General features: G+C 39.7%; 1 protein-coding gene across 1 annotated transcript; it reads right to left on the bottom strand.

Moving 5' to 3' along the window:
• Positions 1–17028: 17028 nt before the first annotated feature.
• On the bottom strand, positions 17029–23436 carry LOC149830924 (lipoic acid synthase 1). The gene is made up of 4 exons (XM_090011924.1): positions 22913–23436; positions 20442–20653; positions 18501–18880; positions 17029–17301 (listed from the first exon to the last, which is right to left on the bottom strand). Exons 1-4 carry the CDS (start codon positions 23362–23364, stop codon positions 17185–17187), a joined length of 1161 nt encoding a protein of 386 aa, XP_089868050.1. The 5' UTR covers positions 23365–23436; the 3' UTR covers positions 17029–17184.
• Between the last annotated feature and the right edge of the window lie 430 nt (positions 23437–23866).

Here is a 23866-nt window from a genome sequence, read left to right as displayed (position 1 = left end):
TGGGATATTGAACCTGCTGCGAAGTGTTTATCATTGATAAGTTCTTTTATCATGATAAGGCACTTGGTTTCCTCCAGTTCTGTGTTTGTGTATATTCTGCAACCATTCTAGGTTTTAATCAATTGCCATACTTTACGTGCATTTGTTTATGTTAATTATAAACCTTGTTTCCTAATTAAATTTGTGTTAATGGTCGAAACTCCAAAAGTCAAATCATCTTTTTGGTTAGAACTTTTCTTCAGCTAATAATGAACTAGATTGATTTTTCGGAAATCATAATATAATTTAAATAATGCATCTTTTCCTAATAGATATTCGATTAGCACTAAGAAATGGACCACTTTTATTTTCGTGGCTTTTTTTAGACATCTACTTTTTTCTTTATAAATGTATAAAGGATTCTCGTTTCTCCATTTAGTTGGACTACCGTCTTAATAATTCATTTTACTGAAACTCACTATCGTTTTAGTTATGAAATTTCAAATTACAGTCATGGACAAATTGTCAGCAGTGTGAAAGTTGTTGTGAACTGAACAGAAGAAATTGTTTCATGATCAAAGATAAAGAACTCAATTGTGTTTTTTTATCGTTCTTTGTTTGTCTTTATCTATTTTTTCTATTATCTTGCACCAAGATGATGAAAAATGTGAGTTTTGTATGTTCGAATTGTTTGTGTAATTTTTGGCTCAGAAGGCAATACTATGATGTGAGCTACTTTGTTTCTTGGCTGTTTTATTCCCGCCGATATCTATGAAGCACTTTAGTGATTCAAACTGGTTTTCCTTGTTTATGATTTGTCCATATCTCTTTCTGTTTTGTATTCAATGGAAATCATTCAAAATATTTATATTTGTCTGGAACTAAATTCCCTTTATAACAGGTTCAGTTCTGTGAATAGGTCTGAGGACCTAAGACAACCCTTTCTTCTTTGATCTTCGTAAAAGTTTGGGCAGCTGATGTGCTAATTCCATGGCAAAAAAACGAGCTTCTGAACAAGAGCCTCGGCCTCCTTCTGAGGGCACGGCCAATTCTAATTCGGATCAGAAGAAACCGAAACCTTCGAATGAGATTGATGAGATATTTTCTGTTCAGAAGAAGAAAAAACTGAAGAAATCTGAAGCTTCACCCAAGGAACGCGAAGTAGGCCAAAAAAGCTCTGCGCTGCCAAAGGAGACTATCAAGAAAAAAGGCAAGAAGAAAGCTGATCCCAAGGGAAATGGTTGGGTTGATCCTCCGCCTCGGCCTAGAAAAAAGACAGGTGATGGATTCACCATTTATTCTGCAGAGGAGCTTAGTTTTGATAATCCAGATGCTGGAGGCACTCCACTTTGCCCATTTGATTGCTCATGTTGTTTCTGATATTTCTGTGCTTGAAATTTAAATGTGTGCCTTGTTGCACAATCTCTTCCACTGAAAATTTGGGACATTTTGAGCGGTTTGCCTTATGTAACTGTATTTCATGCCTGTCTTACATTAGATTGCATTCTTGAGATCTACCAATCATTACTAGATTTTATACTTCTGCTGAACTGAGAGAATTCTTCAAAGTATGATTCGTGTTTGGCCAATTTTTAGTATCACACGCCATCATTTTACCGTTGCCATCTTTCTTTCATTATTCTTAAAATTTATTTATAAGAAATTTGCTTCCCTTAATATAAAATCAAACTTCTACTAATGTTGAAAATATGTTTTCCATATTAGAGCTTTCTTTTTTTAAATCATATTTTATTGTAAAGCTTACATAAGATTAGGGGTGTAACTGGTTCGGGTATACCTGACTCAAATCGATGTCCAGAACTAATTTTACCCGACCCAAAACGATTTTGGTTGGCCCGTGGGCTTGGGTCGGATTCAAAATACAGATCCGTAGTGAAAATGGTTTGGGTCTTGGGTATTGTAAATGAAGACCCAAATCCGAACGGACTGGACCGGATTATGTACCTGTAGATGGGAAATGGGAAATACAAAACCTAATGAACATAGGTTTTTGGTGTTTTTTTTCAAAATTCTGACCCCATGGATGTGTTCTGCATGATTGATTTACTAGAAATCGCCACTTGGATCATGCATTTTGGATGAAAAAAATGATACTTGGAGCTTAAAAAATTATGAAAATTGTAGGTCATTGATTTTTAAACCTTATAAAAACCTATCCATGCATTCAAATCAAATGCTCCAAGAAATAATTCCTATAAAAACAAGCATATATAGATCACATCTCTATTGTCAGAATTTTGAAAAAACAACAGCAATTCATGAAAATTCAATCGCATGTTTCATTATTTAGTAGGTTCTCATTTCCCTACTTCCTATTGCCCTTTTGTTGTGGAAATTGTCAGATTGAAATGAATCTTAGAATGATACTAGAGAACTAATTGAATTTGATACATTTTGAATATATCATGTTTTTTTTGTAACTCAAAATGTTTGATTGGTGTGGATATATTTTTTTTATATACATATTTTGACATTATTTAGAATAGTTATTAAGCTTATATTTTGTTAGTATATAATCTTCTTAATAAACAATTGTTTTCATTAATTTAAATATTTTTTATTAGTGGGTAATTGGGTCTAGCACACCGATCATATCAAAACCTGTTAACCTATATGAGTCTACTTTTTTTTCTGTCATACCCAGACCTGAACCCAAGGACCCGACCCTGTTATACCCGAACTTGTTAACCCATAGGGGTCCACAGTTTTTGGCTGCACCTGAACCCAAATTAGATTGGGTAGGATTGGGGTCTTGCTTTTAGACCCGATTCAGAATCCGGTCTAAAAGACCTGACACGGTTACACCCCTACATAAGATGGATGTTTTTGGCGAAAGGCATAAAGATGCATTAAACCAAAAGCACAAGTTTTATTTACGTTTTTTGTTTTCATGGTGTTTTCCATTTGGTTGCTCTTATGCATCATAAATGGTTCACGCTTCATGCCTTTTACCATTTTTTTAACTCATTTTCTCTTATGATCTCTGACGACCTGAGCCAAGCCTAAACTTGTAAGGAGCCGAGCTTTTCTTTATTCTTTATTTTTACTCTGAGAAACCACCCCAAGATCATAGACCTAATAGAACTGGCTCTGCCTGTCATACTTACAGTCGCTGTCCCGGCAGCGTAAAACTCTCTGAGGGCTTGCCCCTCATCCCTGGAGAGCCACCATGCTTGGGCATGCACAGAGGGATTCGAACCGGGCCGGGGCCTTCAGCTTGGCACAGGACCCCACTTACAGGATCCAGTATTACTGTATAGAACTTGAACCTGTATCTGACTCTACTGCAATGGATTTTTTTTTTTAGTGTGTAACCCGAAAAAACTGTACCAGGCATGAAGACCTGGTCGCGCTGGCTCAGCCTGTCCTACGGCTTTTTTTTATGTTTGTGTTATGTGGTTTAGATATAAGAGGCTTTTGGGTTTGAATGCTATGTATGGCTTGAGATGGCTCATTTTGAACTATATCCAATTGGGTTTGAGAATCAAGAAATCATGAATGGATATGAAAAAGTTCATGTTAAATTGGATTTGTTAGGCTTTGGTTCATGTCCAAATTGAGTTTATCTACAAATAGGTCAATGGATTTTATAATGGGCATTGAGGGATCCAACAAAATGAAATTTGATTCATTATGAGATTTTGGATTCAAATACTTTTTAATTAAATATGAGTCTTTAGGAAGACCTAGAGTAAATTTTATTGAATGTTTCTTGGATGTACAACTTTAAGGCTTTTGGAGAATGATTTAAAGGAACGAACCTAGTGTACACTGCATCTTCTTTCATAATTGAACTTGACCCAAACCTTAATTTTCTCGATCTTTCTGCAACTCATTCCCCACGCTAAGTTGAACCTTGAAATCATGTCGCTACCTGCGAAACTTTATGATGCATGTAATGGCACTCGAGGTAAAACAACACTACATATGACCAATCAAAGAATATCTTTGCATCTAATGGACCATAAAAACTCTTAGGTTTTAACATGCTTGAGTTGGATCTCAAGGCTTGTGGGTTATTACTGGCTTGAGAATGGTTTAACGAGAGCTGAGGTTAGGCAAAAGACTTTTGGTAGGGTCTGATTGGAACAAGAAGGTACGTAATTGGGTTATTTTGGTTTGGTTCATTGTATTTCAAGACAAATTGGAAAACAGGATTGATTGGGGTAGATGAGGTTTCAAACAGGTTTGGAACTCCTGTACAGGTTTTTAGAGGTTCTTCAACAGTGTAATATGGGTGTGTGGAGGGTGGATAAGATGACACGAACCGGTTCAATCAACCCTATCCCCACCCACGTTGGGTTGAGGGTTATAAACATGAGTGCTAAGGTTTGTCAATCCACCCTCATCCAACCAGTCGCTAGCAGAATCATCGGTCGGCGGCAAGGCTTCTGGCCAACCTGAGCTGGCTGGTGGCCACCATCTAGTTGGCTCCCCATCGGCCTGCACTCCTTCATGACTGGTCAGGTGGGAACAGAAGTAGGTCCGGGAAGTGGTCGGTGGTTGGGAGCCAGAAGGGCCAAAAGTAGCCGGCCAGGGTTGTCTCCTTTCAGTGGTTGTCAAACGAGTAACAGTCGGCTGGTAGCTCGAGCGGCTACGAGGAATAACATGGGGAAGGAAGAGGAGACGAGGGAGAAGGGGGGGGGGGGGGGGGGCGCGCGATTGGGGAGGCTCTGTTCTATGCGGGGGGCTCCAACCAGCCAGACCACGCTAGCGGCAAGCCGTCTGCCCAGCTTTGACCGTTGGTGTTCTCTATCCCTGTTGGATTTGAGAGGGGAAATATGATAGAGGGAAGAGAGTGGTGGTGTAGGAGTCACGGGGGCCAGGAGGCCATCTGGTCGGTTTATAAGAATCTCGCCGATCAGTTGCAGCTGATGGCATGCTGGTGGTGGGCTAAGATGGGGAGAACAAAAGGTAGGGAACGCAGGGGATTGGGAGGAGGCCAGGGATCCTGCTCACTACCCTTAGGCGGATGCCAGTCATCGACCAGTTGTGCATAGGAAGCCAATGGGAGATTACCTTCTTGGTGTTGGAATCAGTTGTCGAAAAATCCTTCAATGGTCTGTTAAACTGTTGAAAAATTAGGGTCACTGACAGGATTGATTGGAACCTCATATTGACGTTGAGAGGGATGTTCCACCATGCACAAAGATGCTTCACTATAACTACTCGTGGCTGCCATAGATGAAAGGGAGTGTTTCCTCAAATCGTTTGATCGAGCGAATTGAGGGGAACCTTTTTGTTTCCTTGATACGATCTTTATTTGACTTTTGTAATAAAGTGGTAATTGAAAAACATAATTAAAGCTCTAATACCAATTTGATGCACCTAACAGGAGAAACGCTTCTGAACCATGCAAGAATCAACAGCTTTAGTGCAACTACAAAACAAAAAACTATGAAAAGTAGGAAAAATAATAGAAAAATGAAGAAAAATAACCAAAAACATCAATAATCATCTATTCTCTGTCTCTACAATGAATATATATATATATATAGCAAACAATAAATCAACCGTAGAAACCCTGATCCTAATATGAACCTAAGATAAATCCAATCATAAACTATAATCCAAGTATGACTCAAAGATCAATATGAATCTGAGTTAGATCCAGTATAAAATGAGATAAAAAAACTGAGATCCAAACTAAATAATTACAAAAAATCAAATAACAAAAATGGATTGGAATGGATCCTGTAGATCACCTGGTAGGGACTTGGGACTTCTCAGATGCCGCCCGCCCGTGAACTTCCAACTTGTGATGTCTCGTCAACTTGGTGACATTCACAAGTTCAAACTTTATAAATCTATGTTTGTTCACTTGCTTGGCTCCCAATCTGGTTCTTACGGTTGTAAGATTGAACCGGGCCCAAGCTAGATCTGACGCATCCTCGTGATGTAAAAGATGGTGTGATCCACCTGTCTATCTGATTCGTCTTTTGTCAAGATTTGGATTGAACAAGTATTGGCCATTGGTTGGTTGTTGTCAAAGTTAACTCTGTCATTATCATTATCCAACTGACTATTTTCTGTCCGTGAGCATTTTTTCTAGAGTGCTTTCTAAATCAAAATCCTCTTCATACAAATTCATAAGAAAATATGTAATTTTCATCGGGTTTAGGTGGAGACCAAAGATGTTGTTAAGTGATCTATCCAGCACATCCGCAAGGCCTGTGAACCGCTTTCTCACTTGAGAAAGTACGTAGACTATTCATTTTCTTTTTCTGGTGAAAAAGTTCGTTCAATCCTCATAAACATGTGATTCATTTTCTCAAAGCAAAATGACAAAAAAAAGATGCTACTTTCATGGGTAAGAAAATATGCCTATCAAAATTTACTTGAATCTACCAAGGTGTTTGTTTCACCCAAAAAGTGAAAAAGACGTCCACTTTCGTATGAAAGAGTGCCACTTTCTCATGGACGCTGAAATGCAAGAGGTGGTGGGACCAGAGACGGACCTTTATTAGGACTGGGGGAGGGGGCCCCGACGCCCCTCCCCCCGCCCCCACAAGAATTTAAAACTTATATTGGATCCTTTATCTAGCTGCTCCCAACATAGGTAAAAAAAAAAAATCTGGGTCCCCCCAAAAATTTTCCGGGCCCCATAAGAAAAAAATATTGGTTTATGTTTGCGTACCCCAATAAAAGTTTTTGGGTCCGTCCCTGGGTGAGACCCACAATCGTTCACATGGAACATATGCCGTTCATGTGATGGTCATATTGCACTTTCCCCCTTCGAGAAGAATTTTTTCGTGCATGGATGTGTTTCACTTGAAATCCGCACAAACACTTCCTTGGTCTTGAGGAAGCAAATCTCAACCACTTGCTCAAAGGTAACAGCCTACTTTTTCCAACGTGAGTTCGGTGTAGGGTTAGGTCCCAACCCATATTAGCCCAAGTTGTCCACTATGATGAATCAGACGCAGGAAATATAAACAGTAGTGTTGTAACACGGTTGACGCAAATGCTAGACAAGGGCACCTTGTAACTGTCCTAGACAGAGTTAGGGCTGGACAGAACATGGTGTCCTTGTCCAGCACCATCTGCAAAGCAAACACCCCCCCCCCCCACCCCCCCACCCACAATGGGTTCGGGCTCCAAGTCTTATCTAATACAGCTTAGAAAAAGCTCCATTGAGCGCTGACAAACACGGGTCATGTTGGGCTGAGTCGTATTAAAAAATTTACTAACCCAAACCTAGCCAAGTCTACTGTTAGGGTTGGGTCCATGACAGATCTTACAGGGTTTCAAGCTGCACAGACAACCCAAACTTGTCGGATTCTGGGTTAGATACACGAAAAATTGGATACCCGGCCCGATACCAACCCGTGGTTGGATGTTGAAAAGATCAGGTGCCACCACATGGCACAATTTTTGTGCCTTATGCTACTGATCACCCTCTATCTTGGGGATAGTGCCTGTCAGGTGTGGGGCCCATGACCTGATGGAGGGCAATCAGGTGCCTAAGACACAAAAAAATGTACCATGTGATGGCACCTGATCCGGGCCAAGAGTGAACTACAAACAAATAGTGAAAAGATCAAGTGCAATATGATTGCACAAATATTTGTGCATTAAGCACCCTCCATCTTTGGGGACAGGCCTATCAGTTGTGGGGCCCAAGTGATGATGAGGGCAAACAGGTGTTTAATGCACAAATTTTGTGCCATGTGATTGCACTTGATCCAGACTCAAACAAACAGAGTTAAATACAACAAAATTTTATTGGCAGAATACTACAAAATTTATTTAAAATTAGGAAAAATGAATTTTAAATAAAATTATTAAATTATTAAAAAATATTTTGTTTAGTAGGATTCTGTCTGTTCATGGATATCAAAGGGGCAGGTTCGAGTCCGATATGGACCTAATATGAATTTGTTAGTAGGATTCTGTCTGCCTTTTTATGTCTGATTAGCCAAATGATAACAGTGGGCAAGCATACTCACTGAGCAAGAGGTATACCAAATTCGAAATTTTTTGTCTAGTTTTCCACGAATATATCAGAATATCTATGCATTCACTGTATATGAAAAGCCGTTCAAGTTCTGGAGTTATTGAGATTTCATCATTTTGTTAATTTTATCATGTCAAAGCCTTGATAATCTCTCTCTCTCTCTCTCTCTCTCTCTCTCTATATATATATATATATATATATATATATATATATAGAGAGAGAGAGAGAGAGAGAATTGATGTACATCTTTTTAATGGGAAGCGGCATTTGAATCCCCAGAATTTAACCTTGTGTACAGGTTTTTCCAGTAATACAAAAATCAGTGGCCATGAAAACACTGATTTTTTTTAGTTAAAAATATGTTTTTTCATCCAAAGAACACTTCTACTAAATTGACCATGTACAAGGTCAGATTGAGTCAAAGGAACTTGAATCATGAGATTTCAATTAGATTGTAGGTATGTTATATATATAGGGTAATACATATCCGTGTTAAATAAAATATGCTAAATGTGCTTTTCAGGTTTTTTGATGTTTTATTTTTAAATTTAGACCATACAGATGTGAAGGCATTGATTTTCCCTGACTCAAAAATACGTTTCTTCATCTAAAAAACATGATCCAAGAGTCTATTCCTACTGAATGGAGCATGTTGAACACATCTATAAGGTTAGATTATGTCAAAACAACTTGTATCATGATATTCAAACTAGATTGTAGGTACAATCATTTGTACCAAATATATATATATATATATATATATATATATATATATATATATATATATATATATATGAAGAAGGTGGTAGTGAGCCTATCCAAAACTTAACTCGGCTGAGATTCAACGACCAACATATGAGGTATTTAAACTCCTTTTTGCACGCTCTCTCCTCTCTCTCTCTCTAGATAGACCATGGGCAACCCAATGCCCTCTCTATTTGCAAGAACACAAGATGTAATTCAGAACTTCACTGCAACAATTTAGAGATATGTACTTCCCTGGGACGTCATCAATAACACACACATCTAATTACATTTTGGCATGATGATGAAATTAATAGATTTTGTGTGGCAAAGAAATACAAAATCTACGAATCAGTAAATTTTTTCCCAGAAGAATCTTCAAATCTTCTGTCGTTCCTAAAGACCCCATAATAACATCAACAAGGGTTTGTTTTGGAAGAATTTACACAGTGGTTTTCTAGGAAATATCGTGGGTTTATGGAAAAAAATGGAAAATGAAGAATATGGACTATGATTTTAAGAAAAAAATTGTGCAAATGTTGTCACACTATAGCAATATTTCACCTTGAATTTTTTCCCCTCCATTTGTTGTTTTTGGAGTTTTCATTTTATTTGAAAAGTCATTAAGAATACAAAAAATTAAAAATATTGCAATACATTGGGGATTTTGCACAGAAGATAAAGAAATTCAAAAGCACACTAGTGCTAGGAACATACCACAATTTAAGGTGGAACCATTCATAGAGCATTTGAGAATATAAGCTATGAAGATTGTACAACATAAAGAAAGAAGAGCACCCTTTACATAGGGATGGCAGTGGACCCCAGCAGAGGAGGCCCTGCCTCAAAATTCCACACTCCATCCCTGCACGGGTTTTGATTTTAACCTCTATCCTTGCCTCCATCCCTGTTTCATGTCCTCCATCCCCAGTCCAAACAGGGTGAGGCGGGGCGGGCCCCGTTTCCCTCCGGTCCAGTGTCATCCCTAAAGGTTTTTTTGTTATTTTACTAATGTCCATCGGGGGTGGGGCGACAAAAAGCATAAGTCCATCCCCGCTTTCATTTTGCATGGGTTTTGATTTTAACCTTCATCCTCCGCCTCCATCCCTGTTTCATGTCCTCCATCCCCTGTTCAAACGGGGCGAAACCCCATTTTCCCCTGGTCCACTACCATCCCTACCTTTATAGTTGAGGACTCAGTTTGCAATGTGGATCCGTTCTTGTTGATTACTATCGGGCTACTTTGGGTAGTAACATAATTTTGTCAAGCTATAACATAGCATAAATAAAGAATATACCACAATTTAAGGTGGAAACATTTATGGAGCATTTAAGAATATAAGCCATGAAAAAATCTACAACATAAAGAAATAAGAACACCCCATTTATAGTTGAAGACTCAAAGTGTGCAATGTGATTGCACCTATTCCGCCCCTGTTGCCTACTATCGGGCTACTTTGGCTAGGAACAGAATTTTGTCAAGCTATATCATAGCAAGATAATGTATGAAAGGTGTTTCTCATGTACATTAGTATAATTAAGGATATGTATGAAATAGTAGTAACCAATGTTCGCACTTGTGGAGGGGTGACAACCAATTTTCCTATAACGGTTGAGTTACATCAAGGATCTGATTTAAGTTCTTTCCTATTTGTTATAGTGATGGATGAGCTTACGAGATCCATTCAAGAAAATGTGTCGTGGTGTATGTTGTTTGCTGATGATATTGTTTTGATTGACGAGTCTAGAGCTAGGGTTAATGCTAAGTTAGAATTATGGAGACAGACTTTGGAAGCAAGAGGTTTTAAGTTGAGTAAGAGTAAGACAAAATATATGAATGTCGATTTAGTAAGCAACGAAGTAGTGATGGGAGTGTAGTGAAGCTTGGTAAGCAAGAAATACCGGTGGATGATTGTTTCAAATATTTGGGATCTATCATTCAAAAATATAGAGAAATTGATGGAGATGTAAATCATAGGATAAAGGTTGGGCGGATGAAATGGAAAAGTGCAACTGGAGTATTATGCGATAGTAGAATGCCATTGCGGATGAAGGAAAAGTTTTATAGGATGACTATTAGGCCCGGTTTACTATATGGTACGGAATGTTGGGCTGCCAAGAAACATCATATTCAAAAAATGAGTGTAGCTGAGATGCGTATGCTTAGATGGATGTGTGAAAATACAATAAAAGATAAGATTCGGAACGAGGAGATACGTAATAAGGTAGGCGTTGCACCCATTGAAAATAAGATGAGAGAATCGTTTACGGTGGTTTGGACATATTCGACGAAGGCCTAATGATGCTTCAGTTAGAAGGATGGAGAAATGGAAAAATATATTAGTTAAAAGAGGTCGGGGTAGGCCTAGGAAGACTTGGATGGAGATGATAGGAAAGGATATGAATGCTTTGAACCTCACCGAGGACATGGCATTGGATAGAAATGATTGGAGAAGGATTCATGTGGAAGACCCAAAATGATTTTCTTTGTTGGTTCATATCGCCGACCCCAATTGTTTTTGGATGAAGGCGTAGTTGTTGTTGTTGTATACCATAGCAAGATAATGAGTCTAGCCTCCATGACTTAAAATGTCTTTGTTAGTTAGTTTTATCTATACGATGCATTTGCTATCATGCAATAGGTCTAATTGGCAATTGAATAGAACTTGAAAAATAAGATATCACTATTAGCAAAATCAACCAAACACTGGCGCAAGCAAGCAAGGGACTCCGAAAGGTGGGCTTCCCTATCTTTCTCTTTATATATATGTTTTATGCATTATTATTTTTATATATTACACTTAAATTATATATTATACATTAATATTATATATATAAGAGAGAGAGAGAGAGAGAGAGACCGGAATATGTTTACCAACCAAATATGTTGGTATGAATAGAGATTTTCATAGGTTTTTTAGCAAATCTAACCCTGCATATGCATTCAACATGGTCCATTTGCTAGGAATCGACATCAACAAATATGATTTTTATGCTTCAATATTTATGAAAATTCAAAGCTATTGATTTTCAACCCTTAGAAGATCCTTCTTGTACATCTTAATTGGATGATCCAAGAGTCTTTTTCTATAAACTCAAGTGTCTAGATCACATCAGTATGATAAAATTTTGAAAAAAACTATAAAAATCTTGGTTCATACCAATAAACATATTTCAGTTACCCTATATATATATATATATATATATATATATATATATATATATATATATATATATATATATATATATATATATATATATATATACACATACACATACACATACACATACACGATCTATCTCGAGTCGAGGTGAACACCTTGTGTTCAGGCTCGACTAATTTAAGCTAAACGAGTTGTTCGTGGCTTGGGCCACCAGCTACACAAACCGGTATGAGCCGAACCAAGCACAGTCATGAGCTGCTCGGTTCATTTACCAGCCCTATATAGAATCGACCCTACAAGTGGGTTTGCTCTTACAAGGTATAGGAGCGGTATATATTAAACAAACAAAACTCTTACTGGCAGTTGGAATGCAAAAGATCAAGAAAACCATGGATTTCCATGATACAACATTATAGAAAAATTATTTCATGAGTACACGCTTAATGGATCATTATGAATAAGCCATCATTTCATGAGATATAATTAAGTTATTGTTAGGTCTCATTATCATAACCAAGGAGTCCCCCCCCCTCCATGTAAAAAGCAGATCTCATGCAGTCATTCAAGATTTTTTTTTTTATGACTAGCCGGGTCAGGCCCCACAACCACCCTGCCTGACATGGCCCACCTTTGAGAGCTACGGACACACCCGTGCACTAGCGAGATTTGATCCGGGTCTTCAACTCAACACCTTCACACCCCTCCGCTGGTCACACTGGCAACCCCCGCAGTGGTAGTTGTCATTCAAGATTCGTTGGCATCATAATCAGTCGTATATTTAATTCTTATTCTTTAGCTCTAATTGTTGTCCCGAGTCATAATCTTGGCAAATCTTCAATAGATTATGAACATGACCTACTGAAAACCCACATAATTAAGAGGGTTAACATGGCTCTATAGTTGGATCTATAAGATTATCAAATATGGTGGACCTTGCAGCTTACAGCAGGGGCTGTTATATGCATGTGGGTGGGCCTCCCCTTAAGTCAGTATGTGATATAGAGCTGTATAAATAGGCTGGACCCATATAAGCATGGGCCCCTTTCTTGAATCAGGAGGGGCTTTAAGATTGCTGTATCTAGGTACAGTTGTGGATCTGGACATAACCCAATTTGAAAGTTCGAATCAATATAGGCAAGAAAATCAATTTAGAATATCAATACATAAACATTTGTCTTTGGTTCCTGGCCTTGGAAGGACACCTGGGTACAAATTTGGTTGGATCTGGACAGGATACCTTGACCCAGGTCAAGATTTGTTCCTAAAAGTTCAATCAATTTCCAGCCAAAAACAGATGACCCCAATATTATTGTGTTTGGTTGAGCATCCTTCAGTTGGTTGACTTGACTGGGTCATAGACCATACTCACATTTTATACAGCTGAGTCAGATTTATGTTACTGCTTCTTGAGTTGGAGAGTGATGTTTAATGTGAGTGAAGACACTAAACCAACTTGAGATCAAGGGTCGACTTGACTCAACTCGGCTTGGGAGACCGATAGATCCAGCCACAAAGATGGTGAAGTATTCAAACCACAGTTCGTTTTCAAGCATGAATATCTGGACTAAGGACTCAACACTCCATCCAAGGTTCGGGGTGGCTAGCTCTTGGATAACTTTGAACTTATTGATCTGACTTAGCAAAGTCCTAAGGCTCAGGCAGCATCTTGGATCAACTCTTGGTAGCAACAGACCCTGTTACTTAAGTTTTGCCAAGTGAGTCAAGTCTTGACTAAGGTTTGGTTTATTCAAACGAGTCCATGTAAAACTTGGTTGGTTCAGGTCAACAGCTCAAAGAAGACTTTAACCATGTAAATAACCAAGTCACACTCTACAAACTATACAGTCAACTCATTCAACTTCAGAGTCCAAAGAAGACTTAACCCAAGTCACCAATTGCTACAACAATCTAGGGCCTCTTACTCTCAAGTCTCATTCAAAACCAAGCCCGAGCCTAATTGTGTTGGACCACTCTCAATCTTCAAACATGGTGCAGAATCTCGCACAAAAACCATGGAAGTCAACCCGAACCATCACAAACCAAGTTCGAAAACACAACAGCCCCTACACCATCGAGTCTGCTGATAACCTTTGCTCGGCGCACCTGGTGGTCAAACTTGGTTCTTGCTTGACCAAACCCACTAGATTCATCAGAGACAGATTTGACTCCAACCAAGTATGAGTACACTCTGAGCTAGCTCCGGTCAGGCCAGACCTGATCAACTAGTCAGTAAAACTGATCCTTTTCACCATAAACCCTGATCAAGAAACCCCAAGGCCAATGTGACAATGACCCCACAGTAAAAATAAAAAGGAAAAGGGAGAAAAAGAATTCACCACTGACCACACCCCAACCATGCTTCCTCTCCACATTTCCCTAATAATTACACCAATTTCTTAGTGCACTCTTCTTCCAAGAAGAGACTTCTGCGCCTCCCTCTCTGAACCAATCCCCACCGTTGCTCTGATCCCCAGGCGCCAAAATCCAACGGCCGGCGTGGTTTTCCGGCACCCCAACCCCTTCTCTGCAACACCCCCATCTCCCCATTTCACAAACAATGTCCCAAGCCAAACGCAGTCCAGAGCCCAAGATCCCGAAATCCACGCTCTAAAGAGACCACCAAAATGGGAACTTGCGTGAGCAAGAGCAGGAAAGCCAAACACCCACCTCCGAGACAGCCGGCGAAGGATCCGGCGTCGGAACCCGACCCGGCGTCGAGTAACCCGCCAGAGGAGGAGAAGGTGAAGGAGGTCCTGTCCGAAACGCCGAAGCCGAGCCTCCCCACGAGGCCCGTCGAGAAGGAGGAGCCGGCGAAGCCCGATCGGCGGTCGCCGGAGAAGCCCCGGGCTGCCCCTGAGGAAGAGAGCCTCGAGGTGTCGGAGACGGTGAGCGTGAGCGAGAGCTTGTCCGTGGCGGTGACGGAGGACAGCAATGCGGCGGAAGTGCTGCAGCCGAGCCGGAGCAGGCCGTTCTCTCGCAAGAGGGAGGAGTTTTCCGGCAGGAAGAGCCCGTCTCCGGCGCGGAGGAGGGAGGCGTCGCGGGGGAGGACGACGGAGGGCGTGGGCACGAGAGTTTCCGGGAGGATGGTTTCCGCTGGCCGAGAAGCCGGGAGTCCGGCGGCAGAGCGGAGGAACAGAGTCACTAGGGCTGGCGGCGAGGTGGGTGCGAGAGCTAACACCCGGAGGTCAAGGTCTCCAGCGACTCGAGTGGATTCAGGTGACCGGACGGCGGTGAACCGGAGCGGGTCGAGGAGGGTGCCGCAGTCGCCCGGCCGGGGTCCGGCGGCCGGGAGGGAGGATGGTCGGAGCGTAGGAGGAGCAGGAGGTGGTGGTGGTGGGAAGGGAGGAGAGAGAGAGCTGAAGCTGGAAGATGGGTCAGGTTCTGCTGCTAACGAGTCTCTTGAGAACCCTCTTGTTGCTTTGGAGTGCTTCATCTTTCTCTGATTTCCACATTTTTCCTGTTTTTTGGTTTCTGTTATCAACTGTAATCGGAAAAATGTGGGGTTTTGGTGGGTCTGAGACCGCTGGGAAAAGGCTAAACCTGATAGTTTTTTATTTGCTGAAGAAGATGGTCTAGATAAAAAAAAGTGTTAGGTGGCAAGAAGGAAAACAGAAAAGACTCTTTTTGCAAAGTCTCTTTTATGATGTAAATTTTGCTCCAAGTGTAGAAATTTATCCTTATTTTCCTTTGCATTTCGTGGTTTTTGAATTTTACTCGTTTGGAGTTTTGCCTACTGTTGGTTGCTCTCTCTCTCTCTCTCTGTATATATATATATATATATATATATATATATATATATATATATATATATATATATATATATATATGAATTTTACCTGTTTGGAGTTACTGATATATCTGATGGCTTTAGAATTCTTACTATAGTACCTTACTCTTAATTTTCTCTCTCTCCCTCCCAAATATGATTTTACAAAAGGATTTTGGCACTCGTGTTGCTCTCTCTCTCTCCATGGCAACAAATTTCTTGCCATGAGGAATTGTAACATGAGCATGACGTTGTCTTACCACATGCCGAATTGATCGCTCCTTGGTTGCAATTATGATCCCGCAAAAACAAGCAACGCAACATGGCCAGCATTTATGGGCCTAACACTCAGCATCTTCACGATTCATAGTTTGAACCCCAAGCATTAATTTACGACAGCAATTGAATCGATGTTTATACAGGAAAAATTATACAAATGGTATGGTGAGCAACAGGTTAACAGTGGGTTTCTGGATAGTGGATACCAATACCAAACTTTTGGTGGGACCCCCAACTCTTCTGTAAATAAAGGATGAATCATGTGTCCCACCAAGGAGATAGCTAACAACCGTAGGATCCTACCAAGGGATGGTTCGGCATTTCACTAACTGTTACCGTTTAGTGCCCCCCACAGAGTCCTAGATCCGATGAGATCAAACAAGAATCATGTGACGCCAGAGGGAGAATCATGTGAGGCCTACAACCATGATTAGCGCCCGTACTGTATACATTATCTGTTCAGAGCCACAGCATTCCTGCAGTGGGGACAATTCCCATTTTATGTGAAGATAATAGAATTTCAAGCCATGAATATCTGCTTACAGAATTGGACACAAAGGCATGAATCCAGTAAGACATAAGGCAACCCATTTCCTTTACTTTTTCCTTTTTTCTTTTCATAGATTAAATAACCTGCTTGATGCTTGATGATTAAATGAAGAACTAAGCGGTACAACAGATTTAGTATTACAATCATCTTTGAATGGAGAACTCAAGTTTTTACCAACGGGGGCTCCACTTGTCTGGTAGGAGCAGCTAGTGCACGTCACCTTGTGTTGGGACGTTGCAGGTTCAAAACCCAATGGTATAGTTGTATAACTGGTAGGGGTCTGCCTAACCCCAGCTTGCCGTTCAAAAAGAAAAAAAAAAGCTTTTGCGTGTGTTACTGTCAGTGCTTGCTCTGATGCCGTTCATCCATGCAATGAAAGGCATCCCATACCATAGAGGAACTGTTTTTCCAGCCATTCATTTTGAAAACCTTAGATGCTGTTCATCCAGGGCATCAACTTCTCTGAAAAAATGTGACCCATCTAGAAGGCGTAGAATCCATCCATGGTATTTGGGATGCATTGGATGAACGGCATCAGAGTAAGCACTGACCTGATATGTACTCCAAGTTTTTGTTTCTTCTTTCATGAATACAAACAAAAAGCTTTATTTCTTGGAGAAGAAAATCAGATGCAAATCTTAAGCATTCCGTGGAGAGAGTATCTGGCATAAAACTTAACCAGTCAACAAGGGTAGAGTCAGTTATTTCCATGCTGCACCTTCCATCAAGGAGGCAGGACTGCAGATTTTGCCCGATCAGCTTCAATCATGGATTTGATATAGAACTCACCAGCCTTATAAGATGACCTCACCATTGGCCCAGAAGCCACATACCGGAAACCCTGCCATGAGTAATTTTTTTAGGTTAGATCATTTATACAATGAAATTGGATGGAACTTGCTTGTAATTATGATCAGAAAAAGTCTATTCATATTTTACTCTCTTTTTTCTTATTTCATATTCTCAAAAGACATCTACTGTGCTTGCTATTGAACATCAGGAATTGTTCATTTAGTACTCATAAAGTAACATCAACTCCGTTCGATCATACTGGGAACACTTTATACACAATGCTTCGCCGATGAGAAGAACAGAAAAGGAACCGGCCTCCAATTATGACAAGTTGAAACAAACTGAGGATGAAAATGCATGTAACCAGCTTCATATTATATGTCAATGAAAGATATCGTTCATTGTCTAGGATTGGTCACACTCAAGTTTGATTTTCCAGATAGGGATGCAGACGGTTCGGATCCGGAACAGCTAAATACATGGAGAAGTCAGATCCAGAACAGCTAAAAATTACAAAATCTTCATCCTAGATTCAACCCATATGCATTCCTATTCCCAGGCACCAAATACTTAGATTGTAGAGAGCTGCTGTGCGAAAAGTATCCATCGAAAAGTAAATCATGGAAATCAATCTAAGAGAATCACAGGAAACAAAAGATACAGCAAGTCTGTTTTTCTAAATGACAAGCAGAAGAATGGATATGATGAATAACTCAAACTAAATGTATTTTATCCAATTGATGGCTTCAAACAAATAACAATCTAATTGTTGTCCAATAAAAGAAGAAAGACATGGTTGTCCAGACTCCAGACTGAGTTGGTGAGGCCTCTCAAAATCCTTGAGTTAGAGATTTCTTTTTCATGAAGTTATCTAGACATGATGTGTTCAGCATGGCTGACCACTATTTGAAGGTGGCTGAAGCTATTAGGGAATTATTATAATTGAGGAAGAGGTCATGCAGAAAGTAGAGCTAGATATCGCTCTTCATCAGACATCATATGACCATGGCGTAAATGGAAAGTTTTGGTTCTACTAAACAGGCAAATTAATTGTCAAAAGGAAAAAAAATAGGAAAAAAAATGGCCAAAGATATATTGTTAGGCATTTCATAATATTTTGTTTCCAAGTATCTGAAGCACAGGTATGCTGAAGATAACTATGAGTATAATTCTAAATATTAGTACGGAGAAAGCACTGGCGCACTAAACCAATAACTATATTCATGAACTGGAATATTGAATGCTTACCATCTCCATGCCAAGATTCTGATATTGCTCAAAAGCGCCTGGAGTGACATATTCTGATACTGGCATATGTCGCTTTGATGGACGCATGTATTGCCCAAATGTCATAACATCAACACCAGCATCCCTTACCTTCTCCATTGTTTTTATCACTTGAGATGGTGTTTCTCCACATCCTAACATTATTGATGTTTTCGTGAGAGTGCCGGCAGGAGCATATTCTTTTGCCAATTTTAGAACATCAAGTGATTGCTTGAAATTGGCACGATGATCCCGAACCATCATCTGTAGCTCCTCAACAGTCTCAATATTGTGCGCATAAACATCCAATCCTGATTGCGCAACTTTCTCAATGCAGCCTTGGTCCCCACGAAAGTCTGGGACTGCAAAATAACAGCAAACTTAAGCTAGATTATCACAATTCTGCAGGATATCATGGGGAACCCATTTACTAAAAAATATTGCAGTAATCATACAACATAAAGATGCACATGTCAGTGTCCAAGAAATGTGAAAGATACTCATAACAATGAATGCTTACATAACATAAAATAAGAATGCAAAATCCAAGCAGGCAGTGAATAACATTACATTGCAGACTTTGCATTACCGATCAAGAAGCCAAATGAATCGCACAGACATACAATTATACAAATGATCTTCTTAGTGATTTTCTTCCTCTAAATTTGTTTTCATTTTTACATTTCCTCATTCTCCACCTCCCTTCCCTCTCTGCTCTTCATTTTGTTGAGAAGGGAAACGTCTCTTTGATTGAGAAGCAATAGCCAAATAACAAGAGGACAGAAGAGAGCAGCTAAAACAACAATGAGGGAAAACAGGGAACCAAAATCACAAAGAAGATGGCCTCCACCAGCTTTAACGAAACCAATAACCCTCAGATGGATACCGGTATTTTGAAAGATCTTGACAACATTCCAAGACATACTTGTACATATTTTATGAGGCATGTTACATTCTTTAAATTTTTGAAATTTTGCAGTTTTAAACAGTGAAGAGTTTTCCAATAGAATAAAACCTTGCCGATAAAGAGATTAAGATGATGCCTCTTCTCAATCCACTGCCTATAATACTATCACCTATATACTGAAGCAACAAATAAACACTACAATGACTGCTGGAACCATTCTCAGCTTTGCTATAAACATTTTAAAACAAAGGGGGGAAATGATGTGTTGCCTCTACTCAAACCATCGCCTACAAGACTATCACCTATATACTGAAGCAACAAATAACAACTTTTAGCCTCAGAAAACTACAAAGACTGTTCGGACCATTCTCAGTTTCGCTATAAACATTTTAAAACAAAGGGGGGAAGTGATGTTGGTTGGAACATTGATAGGATCTGGAAAGATAACCCTCCTGATTGGTTTCCAGATCACACATTGTAACCTGTTCTGTCTCTGTTGTTCAGTACATGCAGACTAACCCCAGCTGGTTAATCCAACAAGATAAAAGGTAACAAAGAAAACACTACCTCTCTTTACTTGTTAATGTTATGCACAGAATATGATGATGCATTCTCATACTTATGGTTTCGTGAGATCCCTGGCAGATGTCACATTTACAAGTTATATGATAATCAGCAGATAAGACATATCACAGTTATTACTTGTTAACGTTAGGCATAGAATATAATGATGCACTTTCATAATTATGGTTTTGTGAGATTGATGACATATATAAATTGCGAGATAATCGACAAACATCATGTAGACACACATTTACTTTCTTAGCAACCTTAGGAATTTTAACAGCATCTCCAAATACTATACTAGACTAGGAAAGGAAATTTCTACTGCAAGGAAAGCATCCGCTGTGTTATCTATACATGGTTACTTGGCAAAATGGAACAAGAATGTGAAATAATTTTATGAATATGAAGTAGCCTTAGAATAAAGGAAAGATTTAAGCTAAAAGTTTTACCAAGTGCCTCTATAAGCATCTTTGGCTTAAGCGTTTTCAGCCTCTGCACTGTCTCTGCAAAATGGCCACTACCTTGATCGGGCAAATCATCTCTGTCAACACTAGTTATCACCACATAGTCTAATCCCCATGATGCTATTGCTTCAGCAACATTGGCAGGCTCATCAGGATCGGGAGGAGGTGGTGACCTTGACGTCTTTACATTACAAAATCTAAAAGGATAAGATGTTGGAACTCAGATTGATTGCACTCTTAGATGCTCAGTACCGCCTAAAGTGGTTGAACCAAGCAAAGCCACAAAAACAATACATAAGTAAAACCAATATGGTTTCACCAATATCACATAAAAGTTAAGCACTTGTGATAGCAATTCTCAAGAAAGCCTCTGATTGGCTCATACAAAAAGGAATTACTAAATTGATATGGCAAAGCATTCTCAAAGGTTTAGATTAACATAAGAGATAAAGTCTGCATAAAAAAATTTGTTACTATAGCAAATTCATATTTGATGGAAAACCAAGATATAAGGATCTCCAACCAGGGAAAACAGGATGAGAAAAGCGAAGGGAGGTGGGGGTGGTTTGCACAATTTGTGAAGCAGAACAAAAGTTCATAAACTAAGCCATATTCATGCACGGAAGGAATGAATTACAAAATTATTGGGAATTGTCAACATGGCAGGCTTATTAATAGTTTCCTATCTAAAGTATAAGATTTATGATATTAGTATAACAATGTGAATTTCCTTCAAATTTCTAATGGCAACATAGTAGCCAGCATAGACAAAAACAATATACCATGCTTTCAACCTTTCAGTTTTCTCAGCAAGAGAAAATGATCATAATAACTACAAAAACCAAGACATGAAGGCCAATTAAGAAGAGATTGCATGATCCATTTGGGAAAAAAGTAAAGAAAACAATGCCATATCAATACATAGGAATGGTTTTCCAGCAAGCTAGAACAATAAATATTAAACCAGCAATCCTCTCCTATCCAAAATATGGCTTTAGTCAATCGCAGCATAGCTCATTCATCAAGCAATATAAAACTTATAGTATTGACTAAACAAGTACAAGAAGAGCCCCATGGACGAGTAGTCATAAAACTCTGTGTATCGAGGCATAAACCTTTGTCTCCTCGAGATAAACTGTTTTAAGGCATATGCCTCAGCTGAAAAATGAGAGCAGATCAGGTGCTCTCCAAGCACAAAAATAATGCTTGAGGTTGAGGCGTTTGACACCTGCCCAAAAAATTTATGAATTCTAATGGAAAATATTTGTCATTAATGAATTACAAATGAGGAATGAAATCAACATCATGCATTATGCCGACCACATTACATGAAAACAGATGCAAAATAGAAAAGGGGAACCACAACCAAAAAGACCAAATAAGACTTTCTGTGATTAGGCACAATCATTTTCCTAGAAAGAAAATTTTGGACAAAACTTAGCTCAAATTAGTATCTTTTTTGGAATATATCAATCCATAGGAGAATTTTTTTCTAGAAAGTAAAATTTAGACAAAGCCTTAGCTTATGTTAGTGTCTTTTCTGGGGTACATTAATCCACGGGAAACAGAACTAGGAGACAGAATTATGCACAGAATTTCATATCAACAACAACCAATCATACTTCACAGACCATTTGCAATATTGAGAGAAAAAATAGAAGCAAAACAACAATGAGAGAGACATCAACTGGAGGAAATCAAGACAACATGGATATCTTGAGAGAAAAAATGAAAAACGCGAAAACTACTTTAACTACAATGTGATTTTTATACATTCTTTCCAGCTCCACCATTCTAATGCAGCTCGCACATAGTATCTGACCTATCAATTAGGACCTAGGAACAACTGAAGATTGATATGGGCACACCTAGAAACCAAAAAAACATATTTGCACAAGCTCATCAATACTATCAAATCGTCATAGTAGCGATCTCCATCAATCAATTTGCAAACCGTGAACAACAAATTCTAACACCACAAAAAAAGTCTCCAGAGCCAATGCACATAACAAAGAGAAGCTAATTGCTCCACTATTATAACCAGCCACGATCCAACAGGACACACAAAATCAAAATTTTGAAAAAAAAAGGAAAAAAAAACTCCACAATGACAAATAACCATCAAAAGATCGCACAGTTTTTGCGCGATCTCGCAAATCTAATTGCGTTCATAAAATCGAAACTAATCCACAATTTCTACCCAAATTAACGACCAGCCTCATTCCACTAACAGAATTAACTGCGACTCAATAAAAGGACAAACTGAATTCAAATCTTTGACAAAGGATCAATTCCGGAATGACAAAACAACTATCAAAAGATCGCACATTTCGTGTGCTCTCGCAAACCCATTGCGCTCATGAAATCGAAAAAGAATCCTAAAAGCGAACCCGATCAAAATTTCAAACCAAAACAGACAACACAATTGATGCAAGAGACCGGCAACCAGCAATTACCTGCATCCGCGGGTGCAGGTATCGCCGAGGATCATGATCGTGGCGGTTGCGGTCCCCGTCTCGCCGCCGGACCAGCACTCGGCGAGGTTGGGACACCGCGCCTCCTCGCAGACGGTGTGCAGCTTGAGCTGCCTGAGCTTGGTCTTGATGGCGGTGTACTTGGTGCCGCCGGGGACGGCCTCCTTCATCCACTTGGGCTTGGGCAGCGGGTTCTTCTTCGTGCCGACATCGACGGAGTAGGCGTCGTCCCGGTGCATGCCTATGAATTCGGAGAGCGCCGGCGACTCGACGGCGAGGCGCTCCCTGAGGGCGGCGAGCGAGGGTTTTGAGGGCGGGGAGGGCTCTACGGAAGAGGAGAAGCGTCGGGAAGCGAAGGGGAAGCGGGAGAGGGCGGGGAGGATGAGGGAAGAGTAGGATCTCCTCCTGCCGACCGAGACCAGAATCGACGCCATCGTCCGTCGTCGCCTTCTTCTTCCACTCCACCACCAAGCACCACCGGATTCTCTGTTTGGAAACGAATTGGCTGTTTCAGACTCAGTGGTCAAGAAGGTTGGCTTATATCCCCATGGGTGGGACCCGGGCAATTGGTAAATGGGTCGGGTTTTACAAAAACGAAAAGATCCGGATTAGGTATGGAAATTGGATGGATTAGTAATAGGACCTGATATTTAGGGATGTCAGTGCACCGGATTTTATCCTATATCAAATTCGATGCCGTTTAGTTGCATTTGGTAAGCCAAGACAATGCATGGTTTTGAATTTTTTGCTACTGAATCTGAGAAACATCTAAATTGGACGGATATCTGAATCCATTTACACAAATATGGTATTAGTTTGTCACTATCCGAATTTAAATATGTTTAGTCAACGTTTAATCGACTATGGTATTGGTCACATCTGATCCGAATTTGATCCATTTACATCGAACTAGGCTTGAAACTTGCTTGTAGAGTA

Source organism: Nuphar pumila, chromosome 7 (genome assembly GCF_984573655.1).
Source record: "Nuphar pumila chromosome 7, dmNupPumi1.hap1.1, whole genome shotgun sequence".
In the NCBI taxonomy this organism is placed as follows: domain Eukaryota; kingdom Viridiplantae; phylum Streptophyta; class Magnoliopsida; order Nymphaeales; family Nymphaeaceae; genus Nuphar; species Nuphar pumila.
Note: the sequence above shows the minus strand (reverse complement) of the source record. Positions and strands in the feature narration are given on the sequence as shown.

Coding starts and splice junctions, on each gene's coding strand:
- LOC149830924 (XM_090011924.1), bottom strand. CDS start 23,364: ATGGCGTCGATTCTGGTCTCGGTCGGCAGGAGGAGATCCTACTCTTCC. Junction 18,881..20,441: donor GATGCTTATAGAGGCACTTG/GTAAAACTTTTA, acceptor GTTATTTTGCAG/TCCCAGACTTTCGTGGGGAC. Junction 17,302..18,500: donor AGAATCTTGGCATGGAGATG/GTAAGCATTCAA, acceptor TACTCATGGCAG/GGTTTCCGGTATGTGGCTTC.